Genomic DNA, 15,014 nt, shown 5'->3' with positions numbered 1-15,014 from the left:
TTGGGAGCCATGAGTGGAAACTTTGGGTTTGTAGGGAAACAAAGCCTAATGTTAAAGGAGAGCCTCATGGTCACTGTTGTGACCTGCCAAAGTTCTGTGATGCTGTGGGCTTGGAAACTTTGTCAGAGTATACAGTGCAAAAACAAAACAAATTAAAAAAAAGCTTGCGGAGTTTGTCAGATAAACTAAAAACTGGTTGTTCAGTACACATTTGAGGCTGGCAGAGAGATGTTGGAGTTGGGGATATGATTCTTGCCCATTAAAATTGATAGAAGGTTTGAACCTTTATTCCATAAAGCAAAATGTTCAGGTCCTCTGGGATTTGTAGTCTTAATTCAGGTATTATTTGAGCTTTTGAGATGCTAATTAACTTGTCAAAGAAGAACTGCGGTGCCTCAACCAAAACATTTATACAAAAAGAACTACAAAATGTCGCCATAAGCAAATATTTATTTGTTAAAAAAAACAAACAAACAAAAATCCCTTTCCATTCTCTTAACAAGTTTGTGTTGGTCTGTCACAAAACATATGTTGAATTTGTGGTTGTAAAATGACAAAATGCAAAATAGTTTAATGTAGCTCAACGCATAATTAGTCTCCGATCTAAATATATTTCAGAAACGTAAATATTTTCTTTCCTATCCTGTCAAAACAGAGCTAGAGCTGAACTGAATTGTTAATTTTGAAGTTGGTGAAATGGGGAGGGGGAAGGGGTACCAGCGGAAGAGTACAATCTACACATTTAACGGGATGAATCGTCAGTCATCATGTGGAAGGAAAACACGCCAGCACATGCAAAGTCATGACTTATAAAGAGTCTGTGTAGATTTTTAGGACACCCTGGTTTCCTTACGAGGCTCCGCGGAGAGCAGGTTTGGTTCAGTTACTAGGCTGAGCGGACTACTTTTCTTAGCGGAGGAGCGGAGTTTTTGATTCAGCGCTGGTGTAGAGGGGCTCCTGAATGGGAGCAGTCACTGGATTCGTGTGATACCACCCAGACTACACTACCGCCCATCGTTTAGGATTTTTGGGGGACATAAAACAGAAGACAGCCACCTCTTTCTTCTGGTTATCCCTCATCCCCTTTCCTTCTTCACGGACTCTTCAGGCGCACAAATCACCTGAAAATGGCTCAGATATTACCAATACGGTTTCAGGAACATCTCCAGGTAAGCACACGGGAGGAAAAAAAACCCTCAGAAAAATTTGAGCTCCTTTGTTTTGCTATTTTGGGGGGGTTGCTTCGCTCTGCACCCATGTTCCTCCGCACACAAACAGCACATGTCGCATTTAAATGGAATCTGAAATTGGGCTGCAGGGTGGTGCTCAATATAGCTACAGGCCTAGTTTTCTGCTCCTGCCGGGCAGATGATGACTTGTAGAAATTGAACAGACAGGTTGTACACAGCTCCAACGCGGACCGGTGTTTTCAACTTGAAAACGCCGCCGTCATTTATTTTTTTGTGTAGACTTACTGCGGCGTTTTGATACTTTCTCTCTCGGTCTCTCTCTTATTTTTACTGCCTACAAATGAGCTCAGCTGTTCACGGTTACGTTGTAACTGAGACCCTGAATGGCACTTGCTGTTAAGCTTTGTTGCTACCGCGTTATCATCTTGCAGCAGCATTTTCGCCTGTTTGCAAGCCTCTGCTAGGTGGTTTTATGCGCTAAAGCATTGTTTTTGCGGATATTTGGGCGTAAATGTCCAGGCAGGTGTGTGCAGAAGTACAATCTGTTGTTTTGCACTTGCACTGCATTCCAGCCTGCAGGATGAGATCGTTTCTGGGCCCGTTATCCTGGAAGCCCTGCATGACATCTTGCTCTTTTTTTTTTTTTTTTTTATTTTTTTTTTTATTTAAATTATTATTTTTTTTTTACTTCAAAGCACCTCTTTTCACTTTATCACATTTTATATAAAACCAGAAACTTCAATGTATTTTATTGGAATTGTATGTTCTAAAATACTTTTCATTTAAAGTATAAAGATGTTGACTTGGTGCGTTACAAGTTTTACAAATAATGCTCTGAAAAGTGTGGCTTGCATTTGTAAATCCCTTTACTCTGAAACCACAAGAAGAGGTGCATAGTGGTGACATCAGGATAGTGAAGGCTAGATGAGACTTTCTTGAGCTTCAATGAAGATGATTGTAATTAAGAGATTTTCATTTTGGTTCAGGAAATAGCATTATTTTTAAGGAATTATTCAAGAAGATTTTTATTTTGTCAATTTTATTGAAAATAGCAACCTTCTCTTTAGGGTTAAGGTTTGAGATGAAATCACAATCGATGATCTGAAAAGAGAATATCAGGTTTCCACACATCCTTTAAATGTCTTAAAATTTAGGAAGTTAGCCTTAAATATGTCAATTACAAGTTTTAAATTTTGTCATGGCATAACTATTTTAATCTTGTTTGGTCTAGGAGGTAGTTTATTTTTCTGTTAGGACTTTTCTGTCTTTATTTTGTTTTGTGACTCAAGGTGGTTCAGGCTATGGCTAACTGGCTGCTAATGAACCTTTGCTAGCTACCAGTTTCCATCTAGGATTGGTAAGTGTAAATTTACCGCCAGTTGGTTGGACTTTGCCACTGAGTGACTTCTGCTGACAATCCGTATGATGCTCTGTTCATCCTGGCTTGCCACTACTATATAAAATATTAAATTTGTCTTTTGTATATGGCTGTTGTGACACAAAACTGGAATTTCATTCGTATTGCTCTTAAAAAAGTGTTAAATTTGAGTTTACAGAAACCCTGACTATAAAACTTAGACCTTTACTTTGTTTCGCTGCTCTTTTTGTGTTTCTGTTTCATTAGCTCTGTTCTGTTTGTTCTGGATTACAAAAATGCCATTTCATGTATAATTTGTTTTAGTCGAACATTATTTTCTGGAAATTGCACATTTTCCCCAATTTCCATTTTCTGTGGCTCCCAGATTCCTGTTTGAACCAGTCGATTCTTAACCTCTGATATCCAAAGTAAATTGGAGTAACCTTCTTCTTATTGATATTATTTATCTAAATCATTTAATCATTAATTGTATGTTAGTACAACATAGAAAAGTATTTCAGTTTTTGTAAAAAGAAACTTACTAATTGATCCCTGATCCATATGAAACAGTAGATTGCTTTATTTCCTACGCGGGTGGAAGACATTGTTTTGTAGCTGTGGCCCTGAATGACACTGGCTCTCAAGCTTTGTTGCTTTTTCCCTGCATATTTTATGAGAACACACTCCCTATTTTCAGTGAATTTAATGTATGGTTGTCGCTCCCTAAGCAGAATTTGGAAAAAATTACCAGACAGGTTTGTGCAGAAGTAAAATCCGTCACTTGCTCTCAAACTGGATCCCTTCACTGCACCCAGGCTGGCAGGATGAGAGCTTTTAATGCATGGCATCCTGATTTATATTGAACAGTAATATTATATTGATGTATTTCCAGGCTCTAATCGAAGTATCTGTGCAATTTCAAAGCAATAAGCATAAGAATAGCACATGGCCTTTTTACAATTCATAGCAATAAAAGAAACAAACAGCCGTTTGTATGGCCGGGGAACCGTTTCCATCACAGTCCCCCCATTTTCCCCTCAGTTTTTTGGACTTTGAATCGTCCCCCAGTGCCTGGTGTCCTGGAGCCAAAAGAGAAACTTGGTGACGCGCCCCACCACCTCCACTGGTCTGTAGCTGGTTGTTATGGCAGCAGCCGGCTGTGAAATGGCCTTTCACTAGAGAAAAAGAAGAAGAAAAAAATCAGTCCCCAGCCCTCTTTTCTAGCTCCTCTGGTTTGCAGCTTCACTTTCTTTCTTGACCTTAGATCCTCTGACTGAAAACTGTGTCGGCAACAACAAAGCGCCATCAGGCCATGTCTGGGTCATCTGTATCAGAGGCACATAACTTCCCCTCAAACTTTTTTTAAGTATGATGTAGTGATAAGCAATAAACTGGTTTATGTTCCACTTCTTGCATGAAATCCCAGCTCTGGCCTGTTGTATCCCTGTGCAAATCTAGGTGGCTCAAGCAGAGTGAAAAATGCTTGGAATTTGCAAACCCAAGACTTTGAGCCTCAAGTTGTTTAGCTTTTTTTTTTTTTTTTTTTTAGTCTGGCATTTACAACTCAGTGTATTTAGTCAGTCAGGCTGCAGGAATGCTGCTCAGTATGTGATCAAGACGCCTGATATTTTTAAAATAACTTTTTTATACCTAGTTAAGTTAAGTTTTATCAAAACTTTTCAGCCATTATTTCTCATATCTAAAAGTTAAAATCTGAATTAATTAAAAAAAATCAGGCTGTATAAAGTTATTTAAATTACATCATTTATTGTTTCTTTGCCTCATCTCTACTTCTAAAACTCAGTAATATGTTTTAGTTACTGACAAACTGAAATAATCCTTTATTTACCCAAAAGGCAAATTATACAAAACCATATTAATGCACATTAAAAATTAGGAAATTGGCTATTTTACCATTTTTTCCCTCTCAAGTCCAGAGTTTAACCTAAATCTTTGTTTTTTATCCAAGTTTTCATCAGATTCCAAACAAACAACAGCAATGAAACAGCTACTTTATTAATATTTACAACCATAAAAAGTGTGCTAAAAAGAACCTGGAATTAGTCTTGAATAAAAACTTATTTATTCTGCAAGTAAAGCTATTGTAAACAGCAGAGCTGTTCTAAAACAATATGCCAAAGAAATAATACGCAACAATCAAGGTTTTCCTGCTCTTTGATTTTCTTCTAGATGTAACTTATCGTTTCTGACTTTGGTCCATTCTGCATTAGGTTTAAACGTCGTCGTAGAAACAAACAGGAAATGAAGAAATGACCAGATTAATCACATCCATGCATCAAAGTATAACCTTTTATATTTTTATTGAATTAATAAAACGTGTGACTTTTGCTTTCCTGATTTGTGGAATATAAAGTTAATCAATTCTAAAAGGTAAATGTTTTGTGCCCTAATATATATATATATATATATATATATATATATATATGTATATATATATATATATATCTATATATATATAGTATATATATATATATATATATATATGTATATATATATATATATATATATATATATGTATATATATATATATATATATATGTATATATATATATATATATATATATGTTTGGAGTTTTGAACTAGAAAATGTGTAGGAAACCCAAATAATAGATTTTCAGTCATCCTAATTTTTCTGTCGTTGCAGATGGCTCACTTTTCACATCTCTGTCTATAGATTAAAGTAAATACACATCCATCATGCTGGGTTTCTTAAGTAAGCTTTATGCTCTGAAGTTCATAATCACGCTTCATGCTGTATTGAGAGGAAAAGGTCTGCTGAGCTCTGAAAGTGAGAGTCACTTGCAGCTTGTTCAGCTCTGTGTGTGCAGCAACCTACGTTCTGTAGCAGCATGAGAAAATGTGCCAAAACGTCCTGCAGCTCTAAACCTCCTGAAAACTGTCCTGCCAAGCTGTTTAATGCCTCTAACCTGCATCTCTGCAGCAGCTTCTGCAGCAGCATCTTATGAAATGTTGCCCTGCGTCAGGCAGACGGGTGCATTTGATGGACATGTGATGTAAACACAACTTGTTTAGATCCAGCAAATTACATCAGCAGAGGAACAGAACAGGCATTGACCGGGATGAGGACGTGCGCCTGTGTTCAGTCACTGAAACTTTGATATAAAAGCTTTGAAGGAGCTGTTTCACGCACTGTGCTTGTATTGTTTTTAATTATTTTCAATTCAGTTCTTTTATATAGCACCAATTTAAAACAGATATCGTCTTAGGTCACTTTACAAAAAAAAAAAAAGTCTGTCAGCGAGTCAAGAAACAGCCTAACTTTTATAGGTTTAGTGAAATTACTTAATCCGTCAAGGTGCATTTCTTCTTGTTTTTAGTTCTTCTCACATTACATAAACAAGGTCTTATATTACATGGTCAAAAATTAAAATAGGCAAGTGAGAGGTCAAAGAAAACTGAAAATTGGTATCGATCAGTAAAAGCCTCATTGGTTCATCTCAAAGCAATATTCACCAATAACTAAATGTGAGGAGTGTAAACAGGTAAACAATTGCAATGACATAACCTCACATTTACGCATCGTACTGCCTCAGTTTAGAAGCCTGCTGAAGAGTTTGAGACCAAAAACAATTGAAAGCAAAAGTGAAAAACTAAAACAAATCCTTTAAAACACCCAACACAACTCAATCCTTACAACATCCACATTAGTCTGTTTCTCTTTGTTGAGGCTTTTTTTTTAGCTTTAGTCCCGCTCAGGACTGCTTTACCATCCACTGACAGACGGTTGTGGGTGGCCTTACTGCAACAGGCTCAACACTGCAGGCATAAACTGAGGGAGAGGAATCGCCTTTTAGATAAGAGCAACATTTTAACACAAACAGCAGTTGGGTTTTGTTTTGTAACAAACATTAACAGCATAGACGTAGAAACTATAAGAGCGTTGACTCATCCAGCAGGGGGGGAGGGGGTAACATTAGGGAAAAGGGTGTTTAGGCACAAGAACTCATGCATGATCTGAAGGGTCCACTGTACCCAGAACATTAATATATGATTACATTAGAGCACAGGAAGAAGTTAAAAAGAAGTAGATTTAGCATGTAAAATATAAATGCTGAAAGGCGTGCTAATAAAGTTGGTCGCTTAGGCGTTTTCTGACTGCTGTCCAGCTTGCCTTTGAGTTCTCACATGCAAAGAAAGCAGACACTTGACAAAGTGGACCACTTGTAAATGATGGTGGGGTTTGTGGTTGGGTTTAGCAATTATGTAGAGGGAATGGTTTGTAAAGAAAGCAGGACTTGAGAATGGCACCTTCAGTTGGATGTTTCTACTTTTAGGTTTGCATTTTTATTCAGAGTTGCGTTTTAAAAGTCTATAATGAACAAGCTGCTGTACTCTATAACATTTTGTCCTCCAAAAAGCTGCAGGAAAAAGTTCTCATGCAACACTACAGATGCTCCAAAACGATTTCTCTTTGAGATCTCTTTTGCTGAGAATAACAGATAATGGAGAAATAGATATTTTGTTAGAAGCAAAAATCTTTTACAAAAGAATCCCCATTCCTGAATTGTCCTTAACCTTTGATCTGTATTGAAAGTACTGTGTTTTTTAAGGTATTTCTACTGAATACACTTAATTATTGGAAAGTACTTTTCAGTCTTTGACCTTTCATTCACAGCTGGAAGTCATTTCTGCATCTCTAATAAGTTCGAAGAGATCCTCCCGAGCTTTTCTAATATTTGGTTTGTTTTATGTTGGTGAACTCTGAGCAAGTTGAAATCATCTACCAAAAGTTTTTATTTTTAAAAAGCTACTGCCACAATGCAATGTGAATTTGAAAAGTGCCTGAACATCCAAAGAGATCAAACGAAAGATGCTAATACCGCCTGCAACTTTAAAGAGAGAAAATTTGTCGGGGGAAGTTTTTACTTTAGCTTTCCCGATTAGCTACCGGCTAGACTTTTACAACAATTTGTCAGGAAAAAATGTGAAACACTGAAGTGTTTTTGCATCGTTCCTCACTTGAGCTGCTGATGCAACACTTCCAGCCAGTCTTTAACTCACCACATACCACCCAAGCTGCATCGGCATTAACGCCACTTTTGTGATATTTAACCCCGCCTTTCACAGAAAGATAACGTGCAGTCATGTGTGAGGAATCGATGGAGGTAATTTATGGGTCTGTGGTAGGTCAGAGCTGAAGTGTGAATTTTAGTCTGGAATCTTTTGCCAGAAAGTCCAGTGAGTCAGTCGCCCCACCCTGAACTGTAAAATGCCAAAGGAGAGCGTTACCGCTCCGAACAGGCCAACTTCTCAGCCGCATGTTTTGTTCCTCGCTTCCACGCTGCCTTGTTTGGACGTTATCTCGATGCTGAACGTTTTCTTCAGCTCTTCCTCACATTCTCATCTTTAACTTGCCCCCTACCATCTTTGTTGTGCTTCTTCCCTTCTGCACCCTTAGATCATTTTGGCAGTTCTTTCAGGAGAGGCAGCATATGGCTCTGATCGCCCTCAGGTCTTCTCTGTGGCCTTTTTCAAGACTCTTGTATGTTGTGTGTTCTGGAAACCAGGAAAAATAATTATGACAACACTTTTTTGTTGATGCTTCTTAACATTGATTTAAACAATCGCAACACTTTTTTTTATTTGTTTTATTTCCCACAATGTAACAAATATCAAAAATAAGCCCATCGTGGCTTTCCTCTATTTTTTTTTCTACAATCTGAAGTTTATATTTCTTCTTTCTTAGTGAAATGACAGAATCAGTTGTTTTTATGCCTTAAATGTTCAACATTTGGTTTTATGCTTCAAAACAAACTTCCAGAAAACTGTAACGATGCTGAAACTCAAACTTCTTTAAATCAAGGCTGAAATTTCACATTTTTAGAGCTGCCTTTGATTCATAATTACTGGAACGCTGATCAAGATATCGATCAATATGTTTGATGTTTATATCATTTCCTTGAAGAGCTAAATGGCATTTGACAAAAATGCAATGTTTGTTGCTCATCTCATAATTGGTTGCAGATAAATTTGCATAGCACATTTATTTACATAAATAAATGTGCTATGCAGATAAATTTGACCTGACTTGATATGAGGACATCCTGGGAGTTTGGATCCACACATCACTCTCAGTAAAGACTTTTGCCAAATCCACAGCTGCATTTGCTCATCGTCCTGCAGAGCAATCTTATAGAAAATCCTGAGACCACAAAACAATATTCCTTTATTTGTCTCTGTGAATTCAGTGTACCAGTTGCAAAATGTTAATCAGATAGAAGCACATAGATGCTGATGTTAGAAAAACAATAATGTTGATAGTAACAGTGAGAAAATATCTGTGGAAAAATAGACAAAATGCAGAAATCTGTGCAAAGAGCTGCTGAATATGATTAGGTTGCTTATGTGTTGGAGCGGTGTGCACAGTAATAGTATTGCAAAGAATTGATTCACAAAAATTTGTAGTACAATTGTGACAATAAGACAATAAAAGAAACAATAAGAACTATTTGTTCCTGTTGTTTTTATATGACTGTACAGCAATCATAACCCCAAAACCATAAATGTTGCTCTTGAAATACAAAACATTTCCATTTGCAGTATGGTTCATTACAGCACCTCTCACATAAAGAAGTGTGATTTGTATCACTAAGCTGCATTTAATCATATTTTAAAATTTCTCAGTACGTATTGATACTCTCATTAAACAAATGATATAGAAAATAGTAAAACTAACAATCCAGACTATATGGACAGTTTTGTTTTTCTAAAACAAAACTGTCCATATAGTAGAATTTATCTTGACAAAGATAAATCAAAATTCTTATAAGATTTGATGAATGATGCACTAAATGCCCATCCTCAGTTAGAATGCATGCCAATGGAAATTTCAGGCTGACTCCAACACTTGATACAGATGCAATGCTTTACATGCTGAAGGGTGCAAAGAAATTTGGGAATTCAAAATACTGTTATTGTGACATTTACCAAAATACTGTTATTGTATTATTTACCAAAATACTGCCACCACATGCTTTTAATGTTGTGCATTCCCATTCAGAATGAAGCAGTCTGTAACTAAGGGAGGTTTCCAGCTCTGTTTTATTGTCATGCATTCAGTGGGAAACTCTGTCCCAGAGTGACATTTGGGTAGTTTACAGAGCTGGCTTCAAAATTTCATGGAAGCTGGCCTTCTTGGATGTTTGTGGAACTTCTCGGGAGAGTGTTAGAGTGTACAAATCTGACGCATCCAGCATGTTTATTGGGAAAAACAGAATCACCACAGAGTAACAAAAAGACTAAAGGTGGTATAGTTTATATTTCCCTGTTAGATATGTTGATTTTTGCAAGCTTTAAGTAAAGGCTAAATAATTGTAATGTCAAAAGGTGAAGAAAGTGGATTCAAAAAATCTATTGGAAGAAAGTTTAAAGTTGTGTGTGTTTTTGTTCAGAATTTTGAAGCCATCTACAAATGAGTAAAACATCCAATTTTTAACATAAAGCATAAATTTAATCAAGCAAATGACAATTTCCTGGATTGGAAAACATTTCTTGTTTAAAAGCGGACTTAAATTGGGCGCACCCTGGTTTACAACCCTGATTTATGACTGCCTCTTTCTTCCTGTTTTGCTGAAGACCCGACTGAAATGGCTTCAAATGATTTGTTGTCCTGCTGGTCCAGCCAACTGGGAGATAGTGCGGTCCTTGTGATGAGTGTAAAGATTCCTTTCTTCTTGCTTCAGACTGCATAATGCAGTGAGTTCAGTCATCAGACGGAGAATGCCTGTTCTGCTCCGCTCTCTCAGCTCAGACAAACAGTCTGTTGGAGTTGGAGGGATTTACGCTTTTACTTATGAGAATATTTTACACCATTTTAGTGTTAAAAGAGCTGAAAAAGGTGTTTAAAAGAAAACTTTTAGTTTTATCAGAGGTTTCTGTGGCTCTCTGTGATCCCTGTCTGGGAAAACACCCTTTGAGATAATAGCTGGAGGACTGGAGCAGACCTGGTTCTATTTTTATCAAAACTATATTTTGTTGTGGCTCTCACTGGGTCACCCCAGCAAAGCAAAGATCAGCTGCTGGCATCTACATTTTCCCTGGGACTTTTCCCCCTCCAGATTCTGTAGAGAAGAAGTTTTCTTGAATAACTTTTAGTTCAAACATTGTTTGTGAAATTAAATGCAAATGTCTGTCATGCTTATGTAACATGTTTGGATGAGACGGCTTTAAAATAACCGACTGAACATGTGCTAATTATTTTATGTATGTCAGTTGAGTTAATGTTTTATTGGACAATATTGAATAATCTCTGTTTCTTCTCTATAATGACATTATAGTTTAAAGAGTTTATGTTTCTATCCAAAACCCAAAAGTTTGTCAAAAAAATCCTGTATCTTGATGCTTTAGTTGAATCTGAAACTGAGGCAATAATTAGATATGCGCCAATCAGCGGTCTGGAAGTCAAAATTATTCCCATAATTGGGTCTGATTGGTGAAAATATGTTTTTTTTTTTTCTTGTATCACATTCATTAAATGCATCAAAATTTAAGAACTTTTACCATTTTTGCTCTATAAGCACATCAACCAACAGGATGTACTGCAAAGTTATTTGGATTAAATAAAAATCAGGATGAAAGTTATTTTAATGCCTAATTGTGGATAATCTTGTAGTCCCTGAATTTTTTAGATTCAAATCTGCTAGCACCATAAAACAACGTGCCACATATTTTTCCCCTTTCTGTTGTAGTTATTAGACTAGAAAATCAGTATCAGTAGTTAAAATGTCGAGAGAGTTAGAAATTAGATGAGCACCACCTATTGAATCGTCATCATCCTCAGATTATCACAATCTTCAATAACTGCTTGGACATTATAGATTGTAAAATATTAAATTTCAAGTATCTGCATGTTGGAAAATTTGCCTTGGCAGTTTAACTTTCCTTTTTACATTTTTTATACACCTAATTTACACTTATATTTATTGAGCAATAGTAAAGATGAGTCAAGAAAATGCGAGTTAATTAACATTTTTGCAATCTTCAGCAGTAGCATCACAATTACATATTTTCTTGATATTCTGCACCCATACCGGAAATTGTTACATTTCCGGTGTGGGTGGGATTGAAAGTTGTGGGACTCCCTCTAAAATGATTGGGCGGTGAAACTGGTTACCATGGAGACTGAATGCAGGCATGTAGACAGACATTACTGGCCAAGGAGTTGCACAGATTTGTTTTGGGCCTCCAATTCTGCTTGGACATCAGGAACATGGCAGATGTTAATAACCTGCAAACAATAGAATATAGTTTTATTTTATAATGTAACTAAATGATTGACAATTTGTTAATTAAAATAAAAAGAAAAGACCCTAAAGATGTTTGGTGAAAGTCTGTATGTGTGTGTGGCGTTTGTTTTACTGACTTCATTCACTCAGCATCCCTCTTGATTCTTTATCCAGATTGACTTAAAACCATCTACTTGATGTTCCAGCTGGTGTTTTTTATTCTCTTGTATTGTTTTTTAAAAAATTAATTTCCAGTTGCAGAACCTGGGTGTGAACCCAGCTAACATCGGCTTCAGCTACCTGACCATGGAGTCAGACAAGTTCATCTGCATCCGGGAGAAAGTGGGCGAGCAGAACCAGGTGGTGATCGTTGACCTATCCGACCCCAACAACCCAATCAGGAGGCCGATCTCCGCTGACAGCGCCATTATGAACCCTGCAAGCAAGGTTATCGCGCTAAAAGGTGAGATGGTGAAATTCACTGTACATTGTGTTGTATAAAAGTTATTTCTGTCTCCAGTACAATTAATTGTAGTAGAAAAAGAGTCATGCAATGATTAATGCTGGCCAAATGCACTCAAATCTGATTTCTCAATGTTCCTAATTGGTTCATCATATTGATTATCTGTTAGTGAATATAATCCGTAAAGCACAAATGAAAGTGCTGATCAGGATGATTTGCCTGTAATGCCTTTTCTCTCCTCCCCCCTCGCTCTGGGAATAACTCGCCCCCGTTTGGCCCTCCTTAACGTTGTCCTTTCACTCTTACCTGATTGACGTTCTGCTTTTTCTCCCTTGCTTTCTGTAATTTCTCAGACGGTGAGTTGCTTTCTGTGTGTCTGCCTGTCTGGCACCCCGTTGTGATGATACAGTAGCCATGTCTCTCTCTCATAAAAGTGTCTCTAACAACTATGCCGAGGTATTTTCACCACTCCGCAGCTGCAAAATAATCCAGACCTATGTTCCAATCTAATCTGGTGGCAGATGCACTTCTTTTATGAGAACAACACGCGTTGGCATGGCTGTGTGTGTGTCGTATTGAAATCATCACATGTTAGAGTAAAAAGCATTGAAGCCCTGCGTGGGTCTTTACACGCCTGCGAGAGCCAGTAGCCATATCATTGTTGTTAATTAGGCAACCCATTAGCTTATCATAAAGCCTGTCTGTGCTGATGGCTGTTTGCACAACAGAGCCAGTATTCACCAACCTCATGCTTTACCTCACCTGTTTGTTATGTTGAGAGTTTTAATGGCTGATGAAGGTTGTCACTGGTCACATATGGAGCTAACCGGTCTATTCTGGAGCTCAGAAGCAATATTGTGACTCCGTTACTGCGAGCCATTATGACCTTTCTCAAAGCTGCCATCTGCTTTCTGTAGCTGGAGGCCAGTTGATTCTAGGTGCAAATGTCAGCTGAGTGCACAGAGTGAGGCTTCTGGCTTTCACAACACTTTGTGGTATTCATATTATTACAGATTGACAATTTGCTGGTAAATCTGCTTAAAGATATGCAAAAAAAAAACAACCCTTAAAATAAATCAATCCTGTACTGTAATAGTCTATGTTCACGCTGAAAAATGCAAACTTTTATTTGAGTACATTCATTCAATGAGCATATAAAATCCTGATGGTATGGCAGAACTCAAACTTTTTACATTTCATAAAGTTTAAACGTACATATATAGAGATTAAATCTCTCCAAGTCCTGGCATCCTCTTATGCTCTTCAATTTCAATCAAAACACTGATAATCATTAATTCAACTGAGATTTCTGTGAATGAAGATCCTGAACATAATAGTTGTGTGCACAAGCTATTACTTTTTACAGATTTTTTATGTGATAAATATTTTGTTCAACTCTAAAGCATTTGTAAAAGAAGGAATTAAAACGAGATTATTAGTTCTGTGCGGCCATGTCTTCTTCAGAGGTTTTCATGTCGTTTCCGTCATTGGTTCTTTCAAAAGTACTGCAGCGCCACCACAGGTGAGGAGGGGAACATGTTTTTCAAATGCTTTGGCTTGTTTAATTGTGCACTGTGAAAGTGAACTGCACAAGTTTCTGTTTTCCCTGGACTATCAGGTGTGAAAATACGCTTATTTTTACACACATGGTCCATAAATGTGGTTCCTTGTCTAGCCTGAGTTTTGAAGGCTGAAAGAAACGGGTCTCTGTGTTATGTCATATTTTATTGTTGATAGCTAAAGTTCCCAGGGACTCTTCAGAAAAAAAAAGTAAAGTATACATTAGTTAACTGCTTTAGTTGCATTTAGTTGAAAGTGGCTGCTGTTTAAAAATGAGATAATATAAACAATTTTTAAACAGAATTTTCACTGACTGAATAAATGTACTCAAATTCAAGTTTAGATTTAGTTTTTTTTTTTTTTCCTTTATGCTAGAAAATGTCTGCCTTATGAGAGGTGAACATGTCATTGAGCATTAAAATAGAGAAATAATCTGAAAACAACAACAAAAAAAACCATCATTACATCTTAAGTTTGTCTGATTTCTGTGTTTCCATGCATCCTCACAGCTGCCAAAACCCTGCAGATCTTCAACATCGAGATGAAGAGCAAGATGAAGGCTCACACCACCACGGAGGAGGTCATGTTCTGGAAGTGGATATCTGTGAACACCGTTGCCTTGGTGACGGACACGGCGGTCTACCACTGGAGCATGGAGGGCGATTCCCAACCGACCAAAGTGTTCGATCGGCACGCCAGTCTGGCGGGTTGTCAGATCATCCACTACAGAACCGACGAGCAGCAGAAGTGGTTACTGCTGATCGGGATTTCTGCACAGGTACGAGCTCACGCCCCTCGGCACGTCTCCCCTCGAGTCGCAATTACCTTTTACATCTCTGGTCTGCAGCACTTTTGAGAAAAAAAGAAAAATCAGAGCGAAGAAAGTTTCACATATTTCTGCGTCGCCTGCTTGGCCTTCTGTTCAGTCTGAGCTTGTATTTTCACACCCACAGACAAAGCTTTAACACTCTGCTCCAAGGACACTCTTTGGGTGTTAACACTTGGAGGAGACGATTCTGCTGTTTTTTCCTTATTTTAGAGTTTTAATGAGGAGGCAGAGCATCAGATTCGTAAATTTTGTTAGATTTTACAGTGATATACCCGGGAATTTTTCTATAGAAAGCATCTACATCAGAGAGTTGCATAAAAAGCCATGCCTTAGATTTTCTATCAGTTTG

The 15,014-nt window shown here is 37.4% G+C and overlaps 1 protein-coding gene across 5 annotated transcripts in view; it reads left to right on the top strand.

The window, feature by feature from the left end:
- Nucleotides 1-832: 832 nt before the first annotated feature.
- The window catches only part of cltcl1 (clathrin, heavy chain-like 1), a 36,758-nt gene continuing 22,576 nt past the window's right edge, over nt 833-15,014 (top strand). For 2 of the 5 annotated variants that reach the window (XM_044108281.1, XM_044108262.1), the window contains exons 1-4: nt 833-1,169; nt 12,069-12,276; nt 12,630-12,632; nt 14,346-14,614. In XM_044108281.1, coding sequence (XP_043964216.1) covers nt 1,128-1,169; nt 12,069-12,276; nt 12,630-12,632; nt 14,346-14,614 — 522 coding nt within the window. In that variant the 5' untranslated portion in view covers nt 833-1,127. The remainder of the gene's footprint in view (nt 1,170-12,068; nt 12,277-12,629; nt 12,633-14,345; nt 14,615-15,014) is intronic. The other 3 variants (XM_044108291.1, XM_044108272.1, XM_044108298.1) reach the window with 3 other exon arrangements.

Source organism: Gambusia affinis, linkage group LG03, assembly GCF_019740435.1.
Source record: "Gambusia affinis linkage group LG03, SWU_Gaff_1.0, whole genome shotgun sequence".
NCBI classification, from domain to species: domain Eukaryota; kingdom Metazoa; phylum Chordata; class Actinopteri; order Cyprinodontiformes; family Poeciliidae; genus Gambusia; species Gambusia affinis.
The sequence above is the reverse complement of the archived record's forward strand: the minus strand, read 5'-3'. Positions and strand labels throughout refer to the sequence as shown.